Here is a 17,540-nt window from a genome sequence, read left to right as displayed (position 1 = left end):
GGACTGTGAAATAGATTATCTGAATTGTACCCAAAAAATAAATAAGAAAATCCGGAAGATCTGCAAATGAATGATTACTTGTGATATTATTTGACATTAAATCCAATCCAACCCAACCCAACTTAAAATTGGAGCAAAGATTGCCATTTACATTCTAAGCCCACATAATTAATCATAGATAAGATTCTAGTAGATTTCTGACACTGGAAATCAATATTGACCAGATGATGGACAGCACTGAAAGCAACATGCAAGTGTTCGTATGACAAAGCAGGTTGCTTAAAACTAAATTGGATGAAAACTTTATTCTTCTTTAGGGGGCCATCAGATGCTGCTGTATACTACATTTATTTGACCTGACCCCTAATTCATGTAAAGCCTTCAGGATGACACCAAAATTTAGTAATTCGTTTTGGGCTCTATAAGACTCTTTTTCCGCAAACTGAAAATTGAAAATCGTTTTAGGCTCTTTAATCCCATCTTTGCATAATAACCAAAAAGAAATCACATGTATAGATTTACATGATAAATCTTTTGCTTATAATGTACGCCATTTAACCGAATAAAAGAACCATTTTATACTTTGAAATTTCAAAGATAGTGTGGCACAAAAATACCATAAACATATGAATTTACATGATAATTGTTCCTTATAATGTATGTCATTTAATCGAATAAAAGAACCCATGTTATGCTTCAAAATTTCAAAGATGGTGAGGAAAGTACCCTTGCCAATTCCAGGTAGGTCACTAATCATACCCTCTACTTTCAAAATTCTATAGAACTGACAAATTACTGTAGATCACTAAATGATTTTACATGGAAGCTCAAGGAATACCTTCCTGATGCTCATGGCTATCTCACCCATATAATAGGCAGAGCTAACTGTTAAGTTGCATTCTGGGCTTGCATTATCTGGGACATGGAGCAATAACAATTTTAAAAATTAGCAGTCTCATTTTTCAAGCGACATCACAAAAGAAAAAACAGGATAAGTAAACCAATAGCATAACAATTATGAATATTTCAAGAAAAAGTATTCACTTGTTTTTCATTCCCATTTACTTATGAATCAGTGGCTATAGTATAACTTCCAAGATTCCTCTCAATTTGAAATTCAACATAGAAATTAATATGTTCCATTTTGTTAGGTTAGCCATAAGCAGTGTATCATCAACAATTTCCACAAAGGTGGTAAGATGATATCTTGAGAAGTTACTGATCGGGAACCCTTGAGACAAATAGACATACCATAAATTGCATACAAATTACTTCTCAATACAGTTTCTTTTAGACTCATGAAAATCTGGTAATACACACTTCCAAGAAGACCAGCACATCATGAAACAATGGCCGTACTAACATTCCACAACCAGAGGAAGCAAATACTTATGGCCATATTGCAAGCTATAGATGAATATGAGTTAATGGTGCAGTTACTTTTTCTATTGAGCTATGTAGAAAAAATTACTAACTTCAATTTGCAATTTTTCCTACAAGTCACTAAGTGATTGCTTACTTTCTTTCTTTTTCTTTTCTTTTTTTTAATAATAATTATTATGTAATTTCATTAAAACTGGAACTATGTACACAGGAAGCATACAAGCAAAATAGGGAAAAACAAGAAGCTAAGATATATACACACACACACAGACAGGCCAAGACCTACAAAATCCAGAAAACTTGTAGAAAAAGTAAAAAAGGTGAGAAACCACTCAGAGTCTTCAAAAATGTGAACTTAAGGGGCTGTTTGGATCACTTTTTTTAATCACTTAATTTCCGTCACTCATTACTTATCACTTATCACTCATCACTTTAAAATACCACACCCATTTGGCACCATCACTCACTTTCCATCACTCAATATTTTTCACACTGTTTGTGGGTCCCATACCTGTCACTCGGTGTAGCTTTTTTTTTCCCCCCCAGTACCCAAATCACCCGAACCCAATGAAAAAAAAAAAAAAAAAAAAACCCAGATCAACGAACCCAGTGAAAGAAGAAGAAGAAGGACAAAAAAAAAAGCTGAAACCCAGAAACCCGAACCCAGTGAAAGAAGAAAGGAAAAAAAAAAAAAAAAAAAAAGTAACCCAGAAACCCGAACCCAGTGAAAGAAAAAGGAAAAAAGAAAAGAAAAAAGGAAGAACTGAAGAAGACAAGCTGATCAGAAGGAAAAAAAAAAGAAAAAAAAAAGGTAGATTGGTCAAAAGGTGTGGCTGAGTTATGACTAGTAGATCCCCTATGTGTGTTTAATTACAAAAATGTTATTGAGTTATGAGTTATGGAAACTCAAAAATCAGAGAATTGAGTAATGGAAACAAAATGTTGGAAACAGAGTTATGGTGCTCCCAAACGGACTTCTCGCTATGGGTCCCACCATTTTTAAATTATGAGTTCTAGAAACAAAGTTATGAGTTATGGAAATTGATGATCCAAACAGCCCCTAAGATTTGGCACAAAAATTTCCTTTCTTTCAAATGTTCAACGGTTCCTCTCTTTCCAAATGCACCACATGAGACATGTTGGGGCAACACCCCACGCTGCCCCACAGTGCCTCTCCAAATCTCCAACATGCCAAGAACAGAATTGGGCATCACCCAATTGAAACCATGTAAAATAAAAAACTCCACACATCTCTAGCAATGAGGCAATGTAGGAGATAATTCACTAAATAATCTGACATGAATGGCTCTTTAACTATTGCAAATCTGAAAGAGAAGATCACTAAAGTGCCAATAGCTTTGTAGCTTAATTGGCACTCTCCATTACACAAAGTGCTTGGAGGTCTAAAGGGAAAAGGGTTTGAGCTACAGGATTAGCAACATATTATAACTATTTCTAGATCACTAACGCAGCAGCGAAGAGGGTGGAAGAGAAGGCAGGGGAGATCAAATTTGATTTTAAGCTCAAAGGCTTTGATGAGTCCCCACACTTGGTGGCTGCTTAACCAGCTGCTACTGCCACCCTCAATTGAGCCATTGGGTCCCAACTTGGCTCAACCACTGCCGATCACCTGCAAAAAAGAGCTACCTGGTCTTCTTGCCCATTGCCCAGAGAGAGAGAGGAGAGATTGGGAACAGAAAGAAAGAGGAGAGAGAGGGTAAGACAAATGAGGCTTGTTTTCCTTGGCTTGTTTCCAAAGATAACAAATGCAGGAAAACACAAAAACAAAACAAAAAAAATGGAAAAACGTTGTCTGCCCAAACAAACGGAGCGGAAAAATAATTCAGGGGGTTTCATGACCAAACAATCATGTGTTTCAATAATTCAGGTGATTAAGTGTAATTGAGATGATAGTTTAGGGTGGAAAGGTATAATTTTTCCTAATAATTACTCTAGTTTTTGAAATACAATTTGAAAGTACCACATACATAAGTACTGTATGTCCCTTTATTTATTTATTTATGATAAGAATGTCCGTTTATTTATTTCTTAGTAAGTTACAGATGCATATAATGGGACTTAACCCAAAGACCTCAACCTTTATTTTCCTCTTAGAATAGGAGGAAATGTCATTTGAGCAAGAGCTCATTGGCCCATATGTCCCTACGTTTTTTTTTTTTTTAAAGTCATGGAAACATATTCTAATGTTATTATTAATAAATGAATGTACGAAAGCTAATTTTATTCTCTAAGGTACAAGTCAAAAAGTCATTTCTAAGTGCGATAGTGGTGCTCTTTCGTTTCCAAAAGTAAAAGTTGGACTTCTACAACCTTGAATGAATTAGTGTTTAGAGAAGAGTCATGATAACAGGACATCAGATAGTAATTACCTAGAATACATGGGTGTATAAAACAAAATTTTTTGTAATGGCACATATGTTTTAACCTAATACTTACTTTCTAAATGATCTGAACATGAGAGAACCGCAATGCTCCCCTTACGATCTGAAACAACAGCCGTGTCAACATCCATAAGAATACAGTCAGCAACTAATCTTTGTGATGGGTCACAGTAAAGTTGCTCCAGTTTTTTGGAATCCTAACATATAAGAAAGCAAAGGAAGTAAGTTTCAGGGCCAATTACACAATCAACAGGCCATTATCATTTAATTTCAAGAATCAAAACCATATAGTCAGTCTATTATCCTAAAACTACAAGTAACGAGGAGATATAAGTACACATTACAAGAACAACCCATGTTTATTTTGCAAAAAGGCTAACCGGGGTCAAAACCAAATTACAGAGAAGAAACTACCTTCACCACTTACCTCATGGTAAGAATAGAAAAGAATACCATCACGGCAATCACCAACAGCAATTCTAGTAAAATATGAAGTCAAAGACATTATCATAAAGCGTGTCCTTCCTCCAGCAAACCTTCTCATCCTTTGAGGATTGTCACTTGCAAAGCCACATACGTAAAACTGAGATAAAAGATCAACATATTAACCAGCGAAGGGCATATACATAGAAAATTCACTGTAGCATCATAAAAGCATGCATAGCTTTTGATACTTGAAAACCAATCACAGAAGAAAGAAAGAAAGAAAGAAAAGAACTTAGCAACTTACATAATTACCAGCAGATGCCAAGAAGTAACGATCAAGATAAGTACATATTGCGCAGACCATTCCAGGCAATGTGGTTGAATAAGCTAATCGCAATTGCCATGACTCAGTCTCTTCAAGTTTGACTCCATCACAGCTAGTATCATCTGGGCTGCTACAGAGACTACTGCTTGATAGCTGTTCTGTGGCATATCCAACAATTTCACGAAATGGTGAAGTTCGTTGAGAAGTTGACCCTGCCTTTGAACAGAATGTTATGGATCCACTATCTGAATTTTGCACATGTTCTAGACAGAGGACAATAAGACGGCCTTTGGAACTGTTAAAGAAAAATTCAGTTAAATATAACGTGCACGGAACTAAAGATATGACATAAGAAGCACGTTTCCAATCAACATATACATATTACCAGGAAGCCCAGTTAGATAAAAACATTAATTTTTAACACCCATCACTATGATTTACAAATAAGCCATTAAGCACTCTAGCAAAGGAGAAAACATTAGCAGTTCCATATTAAAGAAACAGAAATCTCAATCAATTAAAATTGTGACAGAATGGGACCAAAATGGGCATGGGACAGATGAATACCTCTCAGCTTCACCATTGGGCATTATGGCTGGACCAGAAGACAGACTAGTACCGACCACCAGGACCTGTTCATTTCCAACCCTCACTAATTCCATGGATTTGGCTGTTTCTCTAGGTTCAAGTTTAAAAGATGATAGCACTAAACCACTCAAAGGATCTACACAACATATATCGGATGAACACACATCATTGCTCAATTGAGTTCTCATTACAAGCAATAGCCTGCTTTCACTATGATATAGGACCTTTCGTGGGGTGCCCCCAAGATGAAATTTCTGCACGTTAAGCCTCTTACTGTGCACCATCTCCACCTAGAGGGACAAAATCAAGATCATAAATGTTAGTGCACCATGCAGACTAGTAGCAACATGTCCAAATCTGAGAGAAAAACATTGTTAACAACTTGATTCAAACATATTCAAAAGAAATAAAGGGGGAGAGAGTGGGGAGGAAAGGAAGAAGAGACGAAAAGATAGAAAGATATAACCTTATTTAAATTTCCTTTTTTATTTTTCAATATAAAATTGGACATGGAACTTATGGAGGCAGCCCTTGACAATAAATTAATACGTATCCCTTTCACTTATTAGCACAAAACCCAGCTCAAATTTACAACTTAATTCCAATAATCCTATGAAACCCAAAGATTATTACAGATCCATTTGGAAAATCCATTAATGTAAATAATGAATTGCAAAACCCAGGTTGAATTCATATTTCCAACATTCCTACGGAAGCAGCAAGACTCAAAATTCAACCAATATCAACTTTAAATTATAATACACTTTTAAACATCACTTGATGGACAAAAAATAACCAGATATCCATAAGAAAATTTATAATAATAATAAACATATCAATTTGAAAATTTATAAATAAAAGTTTCTAAGTAAAAGTTGTAATTGAAGACATAAGTTTCAACAAGCTGGAAAAGAATAGTCTTAAAATTGAAAGCCAATTTTTCACAAAGTATGACTCTAAAGAAGAGAGTTCTCACCAGATGTAAACTGTTCTCCGCAACGAATAAGATTCCTTTAGGACATTCAATAGAACATACAGGGGTCACATGTGTCGACGGTTGAAATGAGATAGATGTATAAGAGAGGCCGTGTCTTGCAGTATGCAACAACCAAGGTCTGTCACTAAGAGCAATTAAATCTGCATCAAGTGAATCACTCAGGGGAACCAAGAATACAGGTGTAATGCCAATGCGACGAATGGCAATCAATTGAAGATTTATTGGAAGGTCATTTGTCTTCTCAAATATATTTGCTTCACTAAACTGTGGGCTAAAAGAAGCTGGCACTCTAATACCTGTTAAAGCAGTACCTATATTTACTAAAGAACTAATAGATTGTAATCTAGGAAATTCTGACGAAGACATTTTGGAGGGATCAGGCCATTCAAATCGAAGCAGCATTCCATTCCTCAAACCAGATAGTATATAAAGCCTATCAACCAGTATGAGCCTTACATCTTGAGGAATGCAGCCACTTATAGCAGTTCCTATGGTATTAGTTAATGAAATCATCCCTGAAGCAAGAACTCTTAGACCTTTATCAGGTATAAAGGACAATATTTCCACTGAAGGCCTATGCGTCCCAATAATAAAGGTTCTACCGCCGTCGATTCCCAATGGAAAGGCACTATTATTTACCATAGGGATGAAAGAACTTGGTTGTTTTTGCTCAAAAGGTTTTTGAGGTACAGAAATGCATGATATTTCATTTTGCAATCTCAAACGCTGCATTTCATATATTTCATAATGATAAGCTGATAGCGATCTGACCCCAAGTACCAATAAAAAACATGGATTAGAGGTGGAAACAACTATCATATTATGTCCAACTGCCCCCAAACTAATACTTGTATTATCTGGAAACCAAGATGTGCAAACTGGAGAGGACAAAGGGATACCATCAAAATGAGCAACATTGGTGGGTAAACAAAGCCTAACTGCATTTTGGTGAATCTGGACAAGCAAACCATCACTTACAAGGCCACATGCCAAAGTACAGACATCAGGCTGGAAACCAACTAATTCAGTCACATCAGAAAAACTTAATCCAACCGATAGTACCCGGGTCTCCTCAACAAATGATAGCACAAGGAAGGAATGATAAGGATCATTTACTTTCATTCGAACTGTCCAAGTACCAGTTATGCCTTGATAAATCGGAGCAGTCCTCAATAGTTTTTCTACATTAATACCACTACGTATAATCCTTAACGATCCCTCTGGTGCTAATCCACAGCAAGCAAACATTTGATCATGTTTCTCATCATGGGAATCCACAACTGACATATCTAATATTGGTGCAATGTTTTGAATAGGACTTGTGTAATGCAGTCTTCCATTTGACAGTGTCAGGACCATCCCATCCCCCATCTCCACAAGCGCAGCCAGATATCCGCCTTGAACCCACAAAAGTGCCTTGCATGATAGACCTTTATAGAGACATTCTGATAAATTAACTTTGAGACCATCAGAATCAAAAAATATTTCAATCATGAAAAGTTCTCCAGTATCTATACAGAAAATCATCCTTGGATTTTTATGATTTTCGGGTTCCCAACTCCATGAGCACGCATGTTTGCAGGTTGAAGTCACATTGCTATTGTCACCATCTATACACATAGGATCATAATCCCTCAACTCAAGCAAAGCACAAGCAGCAACATTAAATAAACCTTCATCATCAACATCATGTACTCTACATGATTCTTCGACAAAAGCATGCTCATCCACTGCATTAGGTAAAAAATTTAAGCTTGTTCGATAGACACAAGAAGGATTGTGAGCATCTCTAAGATCCATTAAGAGAGCATCACCAACCCTGAACAAAAAGGCATATCCACGAGAGTGAGGAACTTCAACAATATCATGTGCTAGGGGTCCAGCTTCTTCAAACTGAGAAATAACATGTATAGCAGATTCTCTAATATTCCACCCCAACAACAGCAGTACATTCGAGACTGCTCCCCGCCTGCAGTTCCAAATTTTTAGTTCGTAATTAGATTTAACTTAGCACAACATTGTTAGAATAGAAATAGAGAATAATTTCATCCTACAGCCACATAAACAATGAAAAACAAGACCTCATTCCCCTATGAATACAAACTCAATTGCCATACCTAAGTAGAAGAATGGCTAGTACAGGATTATGCTCCTTACTCAGTTGACTGGAATCTTGTGTAATAAAGCACATGCTCCATATAGTGCCACGTATACTGTTTTTATGGACGCTTTTGGCAATACTTGCATCCCCTTCATTCTCAGGAGGATAAATCAGTTTCTGAATTTTGTCAGACAGGAGAACATCTAAGTAACTCCGCGTGAAATTTTCATGTCAACAGAATAAATGAGTCAATTAAACAAAATGTTCCCTCCACTCCCAAATTATAGTGTCCAAATTTCCTTTTTGGGATGTCCTAGAACTCATCCCTTTGTCAAAAAGTACACACACACACACATGTATATATATTCTACAATGCATGTTGCATCACATCTACCATACATAATGTTATATACCAAATCCCAAGGGTAGCTAAATCAGCTGTGAGTACAACTTATGTAGCGGACTTCCCTTCCCTCTCTCTTTTGGACCAAAAGCTCAATTATCAATTAAAACAATCTGATATACCTTTTGACTTTTCAATGAAAAATTTAGGTAATATTAAAAAGTTCATAATCTTAAGTAGGTGGGAAAGCAGCTAATGTTAGTTCCAAAATAAATCGACGACAATTATTTAAGGACAAGGAAGTAATTTCATATGGTTTTCTTTTATCCATATGGAAAAACAAATCACTATCTATAACAGGAGCAAGTCAAAATATTTTTAACCTCATTAATAATTTCGCTGCCATCAGTCGTTGAAACAGAAAACAAAGCCAAGCGATCTTGATATGCACTAGCAGCAATGAAACAGCCACTGTAAAAAGAAAATCATAAAAGTTAGAACTCAAGAAAATCTTTATAAACTCCATATACTTTTCCTTCCAATACTTGAGGGATGAGAAAAGAAAATACAAACAAACATATTAACAAGGAAGTTTGAGTTCTAATTCCATGCCAACAATTGGTTTCCTACCCAATATCAGTTGATTAAACAACGTTTAAACAAAAAGCATGTGCCCAACTGTCCATATATTGACCCTATAAAAAGTAAGACTCTTTTTCTTTATTTTTCCCCACTTTTTCGATAAGAAGAACATCACCAACAGCAATAACAACAACAAAGCCTCAATCCCAAATTTTGGGTTGGCTATGGATCCTCAATAGATTAGTCAAGGTCAGTTACATGCATCCTTTTCCTCCATTCAATTCTACCCGAAATCATAGTTTCTATCACTTCATCAATTGACATGTCATTTTTTACTAGTTCTACTAATGTTATTTTTTGACTTACTCTACCATTTTTCGATCCTTCAACTTGAATTAACTTACTCTTTTTTACCAGTGCATTAGTCACTCTCCTTTGAACATGACCAAACCATCTCAAGTGACTCTCCCTCATCTTTTCATCAACAGAGTTCACCCTATCTTTAAACGGATTTCATGATTTCAAATCCTATATTTCTATGTATTTCCACTAATCAATCTTTTATTTATTTATTTTTTTTTATGACATAGGAAAACTTCACTCAGATTAGCTGCACGTCGCAGAGCATACTGTACAACAATCCTCACTGTTAATCAAACTCTTACAAGCAACTGACCCCACTCGCCAGAACCAGTTATCGAGTAATCCTGGGACTTTTCACCTCTGACAAGCTAGGCAGTTTATCCTCATGCCTAGGAGGCATTTCCACTAATCAATCTTAACATTCTCATTTTATCTAAACTCATTTCATGAATATATTGCTTCTTAACATCCCAACATCAAGTAACATAAAACATAGCCGGTCTTATAACAGTCTATAAAATTTTCCCTTTAACTTAATATGTATTCTACGATCACACACTACTCCTAATGCACTTCTCCACTTCATGCACCAATCTCTTATCCAATGATTCCCATATTCTTCAATCTCTTTATCTTTGAGATTTATTGGTCCAAGATATCGGAAGTTCTATCTCTCTCTAGTATCTCTTGACCATCGAGTCTTACCACCCCTTCATCTTTGTTTCTACTTTTACTTCTTACATTCCATGTTCTCTGTTTTAGCCCTACTTAATTGAAAGCCTTTAGATTCTAGAGTGTCTTGCCAAATTTCTAAATTGGCATTAACTCCACTTCTAGTTTCATCCACTAAAACCATATAATCTGCTAAAAGCATACACCAAGGGACTTCCTCCTCAATTAATTTATTGAGCTAATCCATCAATAGTACAAAGAGATACAGACTTAATACTGATCCTTGATGAAATACAAAATTTTATAAATTTAACCTAATCTGCATTCACCCCAGCTCCTCAAATCTTCTCTGTGTACCATCGGTCCATTGCTTAAAAAATAAAATAAAATAAAAAATAAACCATTTCAATGCTTTTATGTATTTGACATAAGCAGTTACTCACAATACTTTTTATCACCCAAAACCATGCATGCACATGTGTTTGGCCACTTTCACAGAGATTGCCCAATTAATTAAAAGACCAACGCCACAAAATTTAGTTCACATAGATAGTACCCAAATGGAATGTTATAGTAGTACTCTACAGTAAGTACCAATTTCTCATATTGCGCATTAGCATTACAATCAATTCCAACAAACGGGGAAAAAAAAAATTTTAACTTTAAGGAAAACATGAGAAAACAAAGTGCACAGGCTTAAGCAATCAGCCACAAAAGTGGCTTACCTGGAATCAACAGATAGCATTCTTCCAGGCTGATGCCTTGAGTTTCCAGGATTAGAAAGTTGAACATGTGTCACTGGGAAAAACCTATGTCAACAATCAATATACAGTAAGAAAGCTTAGAATGTAGTAACCTAGCCTAAAAAATCAAACAAAGAGGTAACAAAGCACTTCCTTACATTCACAAGGAAGTGAGCAAGAAAATAGAAAAACCTGTGCATTTCATTGCAAAATGTGAGAAATGAGAGCTTCCCCGAATCAGAAATAACAATCAAAAGGTCTTTACCCCGCATCTACAAAAGAGAAGAATAAAAGATGGTATTCAGACCCTAGAGAAATACTTTCAATCACCCAAACTTAATTCGTTTAATATATTTGATTCTCTCTTCAAAAAAGGAAAAAAAGAATCGACTGTAGCATATATGTCGTATAACAAGTTCAACACAAGGGGATTAAGCAACATACCTGTGGGCTTTGCGCTGCACCAAACTTCTCGTTCCAGGGTAGGATGGCAATATCTTTAATCGTGCCAAATACAGGCTGCTCACATACAGATTGTACAATTCCATCTTCAGCAATTATTACCAACTCTATGGAGGTCTCCTGAACAAAACGCCATCAACTAATCAGTGTCGGATTAAGCTAGTAACACGAATATGATAAAGGTTTCCACTACCATAAAACAAAATTAAATGCATTAACCAACTACCCAAAAATTCATTCAGACAAAGCAGATCAGAGACTGATCCCAAATCTCAGCTTAGAGGTTTTTTTTTTTTTTTTTTTTTTTTTCAATCCTCTCATTTCACACCATGTTAGTATATTTTTTTTTTTTTTTTTTTTTTTTTTCAATCCTCTCATTTCACACCATGTTAGTATGCTTATTTATTGTTTAGCTGATTACTTAATACAAAAAAGAAACCATAAAAACTTTTACATATTCAGTGAAATAACAAGCAAAGAAAAATCAAAATCAAAACTTTACAAAAGCTTAAGGCTACACACTAGCAAAGCCATGCATTCCAATCTTATAGCTCTTCATCAAACCGGCATAGTGTGTGATTGCAAAGCAAAATTTGAATCAAAATGGAGCAAAAACTAAGTTAGGTAAACCAAGAGGGAAAAAAAGGAGAAAGAGAAAAAAGTGACCTTGGCGAAAACGACATCGAGAAAAGTTGGGGAGCGGATGTGACCGTAGAGGACCTGAAGAACAACGCTTCCTCTGAGGACGCACTTTGCGAGGTAGTGAGTGGTGGTGGCGCTGTTAGAGGCCGATGAAGACGATCGGGACTTGACGGAAGAACACTCTTCCTCTGAAACCGCCATTGACGGTTTGGTTCGAAACTTTGATTTAGGGGAAGAAGAAGAAGAGACGTGCTAGGGTTTGTTTGTTTGTTTGTTAGATATAATTTTAATTTTTGAATTATAAGGCTGTGTACTGTGAAACTTGAAAGGAAAGGCTTTTGCTTTATCTCTTAGAAGTTAGGTACTGTTTTTGCGTTTCTGTATTTGAGGAGGAGGTGTGTAAATGGATTCCAATTCCATGTGGTGCCATACGAACGTCACGGGAGAGAGAGAGAGAGTGAGAGTTGTTGTATTATCGTATTGAGCATTGAAGTTAAATTTGGATAATTTGGTTCAAAACAGAAAAACGGTAATAAAAAATATGGTGTATTTGACTATTTGGATCATGAATCATGAAAATCTTGTTAAGTCATAATCCTACTCCTACTGTTCTGTCACAAGTCGACGTAAGTGGAAAACTGGCTTTGTTAGATATTGGGTCCTAGTGGGTATATATTTGTAGGAAAAACACTATTGGACACCAATTGTTGCACATAACCGTACAATGAGTGTGTACAGTTGAGTGCAATAACTGAGTGTGAAATAAACGCATTATATTTTTGTAACTCTATGCAACAATTGAACAAGGTTAGTTGCTACAAAACGTGGAATAAAGGTGTTGGTGTTAGCATCACTCTCAATGTAATTTTACTTTTAAGCATAGTTGACCCAAAAATTTCACTTTTGTTATTTTAGTTAATCTACTGTTTACAAACAATTACATCAACATCAATATTTTATCTTTAGTCATTTTCATATTACTTTTTTTTTTTCTCTTTTTAAAAATCAACTCAAGCAACCCAAACAAAAAGCACCCCAATTTTGCCTAAATCTGCAAGCAACTCAAACCCAATCCTAGAAAATTAACCCAAACAAAAATCAACCCACTGCCAGCAACAACCACACGGATAAATCCAAATATGCCACTGTAAAAAATAAACCTAAGCAAGCTAGTGGTGATAAGTGGAGCCAGTCGTAATGTTGAGTGAGAAAGTCATGGCTACAGCAAGCTTCACCAAGATGCCGACTCCACTATGAGCAACCAATCCTCATTGTGTGTATGGATATATATATATATATATGTGTGTGTGTGTGTAGAGAGAGAGAGAGATTTTTTTAATTATAGTTTGTTGAGCTTGATGCACCATCATTTTAATTGTGTTTAGTTAAATTTTTGTTGAAACTTTAGTTTACCAAGCCTGATACTAATGCTCTTACAAGTAACTAATATATATTTTTATACTGGTAATTAGAAAGAATTAGACAACCAGCTAAAACTTTTTTTCACTTTTCTCAAATTTCACCTTTCTCACTCTTCTTCTTGAGAGTCATGATTATCTCAAATTAAGTTAAATTTCATATATTCCCATTCATTTCCCCCAATAAACTAGATTTAAATCATTATAATAATATCACAGTAGCCAGCTAGTCGAAGTTTTCAACAAATAAGAGTGAGACAAAAGTTTAGATAGTGTTGTAAACTATCCAAGTTTGAGCTCATCAACAACTGGATTATATGTTTCAAGTTTGGTCCAGTTTCATGTCAAACAAATTCAAGTTTGTTGACAAGTTACTTTTAATTAATTTATTATCTTCCCATTTATAGTAAAAACATCATGATAAAAAGTTTTTACGCTTATACTAATAATTAATAACTATATTATAATTGATATTATATTATGTGAGTGAATATAAAATTATAAAAATAATACATTCCAATATTGTATTGTTAAATATTATATATAATATTTATTACCAAATGGACTATTTATAATACTTCCAAAGAAATTCTGATAGATTCAAAGGAATTCTAAGGAGTCAATGGGCTGGAATGTCTCCGGATGTTCTTGATCTAGTAAGATGAGTCCTGAGAGAACAAAGAAAGTCAGCAGAGAAGACCGGTGGTGGCCGGCCTTTGATTCTCCGATGGTAAAGTTAGAAAACTGGAGGATAGGAAAACTTTGTGCTTTTACGTTTCTAAAATCCTCTCTCAGGAGAAAGAAAAGAAAAAGATCCCTTTACCTCTGCAGAGACAGGCCTTTATATAGCAGTAGAAATCAGTTACTTCTACCAATCGTTGTAGAGTTTGGAGGATTCAGTGGATAACTTCCTTAACTGCCACAAGGGTTACCTCTTCAGAAACTGCGTGAGACTTGAGCGATACAGCTTTTGGTTGAAAGGGTGCTTAGTCTTGCTGTGAATTGACCTCGTCCGTCAATAATGATGGACGAGGTCTAGCTCTTTATTAACCCATCTCGTCCGTCTCTACTGAAGGAACAGTGGATAACTTCCTTAACTGCCACAAGGGTTACCTCTTCAGAAACTGCGTGAGACTTGAGCGATACAGCTTTTGGTTGAAAGGGTGCTTAGTCTTGCTGTGAATTGACCTCGTCCGTCAATAATGATGGACGAGGTCTAGCTCTTTATTAACCCATCTCGTCCGTCTCTACTGAAGGACGAGATATGCAGCCCGCTCGTCCTACACTGGACGAGCGTACATGGGTATTGGTGGTAATGGAGGGACGAGGGTATTAAACACAGCTGAGCACTGAGGTGGACGACCATAAGGACGAGTGTTTGAACTTGACGTTTTCTGGCACCATCAATTTATAATATCAATAATTTATAAATAATATATTCTTATGAACTTAAGTTCTATTTTACACATGATCCAATATTATAGTGTGTGTATATATATATATATTGATATTTTTATAAATATAAATATATTATTTATTATATTATATATATTTTGATCAAACCTCACACTCATTAGCTTGTTCAAAAATATATCATTATGTTTGAGCTCGACTCATATAATAATCAAGACTGAACCTGAATTTAAACTTGGCTAATTTACTGAATGGATTAACATAACCAAACTATTTTCCAAATCAAGATCAAGCTATTCATGGACAACTTGATTCATTTATAGCCTTAAGTTTATAAAGAATGATCAAATTGAGCATTTCTTAAAGTTCAAGGACTTATCCTTTAAATGAGGAGATCGAGGGTCAATTTAGTTTCGCTTCCATTTTTCCTTTAACAATTTGACCTTTATAGATAACTTTTTAAATAGAGGAAATTGCAATTTACCCACCAGTGGTTTGGCCCGTTTAAACAATACCCACCCGTGGTTTGAATTTTGTCACTTAACCCACCTGAGGTGGCCTTCGTTAGAAAATCTCATTTACTAAATAAGCCAAAAATTAAAACCCTAAAGGACTAAGCTCTCTCCCTCTCCCTACCTTTGAACCCTCAAAAATCCCTTTCCCTCTGTACTCCGATTGCCAAAGTGAAATTTGAATATGTCTTCTTCAAGCTATTATTCCAGTTCTAGTCACCATTCATACTCTGCTGACCATTGTCGACTACACACTACTCTGACCTTGAACAATTTTGGGAGAAGGTTTTATGGGTACAGCTACTATGATGTGGTGAGTAGTAGTTGGGTTTCATATTTTTTTCCCTTTTTTTTTTCTAGTTTTGTTGGTTTTCTGGTTTTGTTAGCTTTATGAATAACCCTAATTTGATTTTGTTTGTAGGATGATGAACTTACTTGTAAATACTTTAGGTGGTTGGATGGCAAAACCTGTAAGCATGGATCTGAAGTTGCACCCATTGTCCTTGCAAGATTCAGTATGTACAAGAATCAAGCAAGAGTTGCAGAGGAAAAGGAAAAGGAGGCTAGTGATAGGGAAACAGCAACTATTGAGAGGGAAAACAAAAGCCAAGCGAAAAGAAGAAAAAACTAGGGTGAGAGAGAGGATAGCTAAAGAGAAGTTACAGAAATACAAATTTGCACTTCTTGTGTCATTCGGGTTTTTTGCTATTTTTTATGTGTTTTCTGGTAGGATGGGAGAATTTGGAACAAATCAATTGTATCTACCTTGAAGGCAAGTTGTTGTAGTTATTGTATAATTTTGGGTACTATCACTTTTGACAAGTGCATTCCATGTATTTGGCACTATGTAATGTTGTTATTTATTTGAATATATTATGCAATGTGTTCTTCATGTGATGTGTTCTTCTTTGTGTAATATGTTCTTGTTTATGTAATGCTACCTTGTTTATGTAATGTGTTCTTTATGTAATGTGATATTGTAATTTGAATAAGGTATGCAATTTGTTATTCTTTATAAAGATTGTGTATGTTGTACATCAATTGGGTAGGCAAGGACAAGCACCCCACAAGATTCTGTTTACATCAATTGAAGAAGCATAAAAAAGTATGTTTTAAAGTAAAACAATTCCATACATATATAATACTGCCAAATATTAATGGTTAAACACTATATATAATACTGCCATACATATATAACACTGCCAAGTTTCATCTAAGCAAGAGTACCATTCCATATATATATAATAAGCATTGTTCAAAACAAGAGGACTCCATTAAACATTAATGGCTAAACACTGCCAAATTTCATCTACATAATAGGTTGTTCTGTCCCCACTAACTCTTTAACTGTTGTTGCTACAGCACACTTCCGTAACGCAACCTTCAACTCTAAACCTTTGAAGGTTAACTTAAAGTTGTTGTAAATATGCTTCACACAAAATCTATGTTCCACTATTGGGCACAATATCTCCATGGTAAGTATCAATCCCTAGTTATCATAAATACAATTAACAATGAACACCATCAGCCTAAGAATAAAAACAAAACAAGTATAAAGCATAAATGTAATGATTAAGTAGAAACAAGTATAAAGCAAGTGAATTGTATTACCTTCTGCCTATCTGAAATGAACACCAGATTCAGCTCACCTGGCCTCCCAATATTATCTGCAAATGTTTGTAAAAACCACACCCAAAAATCCTTGTTTTCTTGCTCAACTACACCTAATGCAACAGGGAAAATATTTTCATTCACATCCCTTGCAGTTGCTGATAATATATGTCTACCAAACTTGCCCTTCAAGTGGCAACCATCTAATCCTACAAGTGACCTGCACTCCCCCAAGAATCCAACTTTCTATGCATTGTATCTCACATACATTATCTTGAACTTGGGTTATGTGTTAGGCTCAGTAATCTCAATTTGTAGGGTCACTTTACTCCTTACATCAGTTACTCTTATCATCTCTGCATAGTCCCTAAGCTTCCAATACTGCAACCTCTCATCGCCTAGTATGAACTCTCTAGCTTTCCTCTTAGCTCTGTACACTCGATTTATGCTCAAGTCCACATTTACATCCTGCATGACTCGATGTTTCACACCAGTAACTGCCCAATCAGGGTTTTTATTGAAATCATCTAAGTATTTCCTAGCCACATATGTAGAAG

At 35.5% G+C, this 17,540-nt stretch overlaps 1 protein-coding gene across 1 annotated transcript in view; it reads right to left on the bottom strand.

Moving 5' to 3' along the window:
• The window catches only part of LOC112012155 (uncharacterized), a 17,188-nt gene extending 4,676 nt beyond the window's left edge, over positions 1–12,512 (bottom strand). The window contains exons 1-12 of the mRNA XM_024044534.2: positions 12,054–12,512; positions 11,370–11,507; positions 11,118–11,197; positions 10,908–10,991; positions 8,949–9,036; positions 8,239–8,399; positions 6,101–8,090; positions 5,104–5,414; positions 4,516–4,831; positions 4,213–4,368; positions 3,841–3,982; positions 839–915 (exon numbers count right to left, since the gene is read on the bottom strand). Of these exons, the coding sequence (XP_023900302.1) occupies positions 839–915; positions 3,841–3,982; positions 4,213–4,368; positions 4,516–4,831; positions 5,104–5,414; positions 6,101–8,090; positions 8,239–8,399; positions 8,949–9,036; positions 10,908–10,991; positions 11,118–11,197; positions 11,370–11,507; positions 12,054–12,230 (3,720 nt within the window). The 5' untranslated portion in view covers positions 12,231–12,512. The remainder of the gene's footprint in view (positions 1–838; positions 916–3,840; positions 3,983–4,212; positions 4,369–4,515; positions 4,832–5,103; positions 5,415–6,100; positions 8,091–8,238; positions 8,400–8,948; positions 9,037–10,907; positions 10,992–11,117; positions 11,198–11,369; positions 11,508–12,053) is intronic.
• Between the last annotated feature and the right edge of the window lie 5,028 nt (positions 12,513–17,540).

This window comes from Quercus suber, unplaced genomic scaffold, assembly GCF_002906115.3.
Source record: "Quercus suber isolate HL8 unplaced genomic scaffold, Cork oak 2.0 scaffold_106, whole genome shotgun sequence".
Classification (NCBI taxonomy): Eukaryota; Viridiplantae; Streptophyta; class Magnoliopsida; order Fagales; family Fagaceae; genus Quercus; species Quercus suber.
The sequence above is the reverse complement of the archived record's forward strand: the minus strand, read 5'-3'. Positions and strand labels throughout refer to the sequence as shown.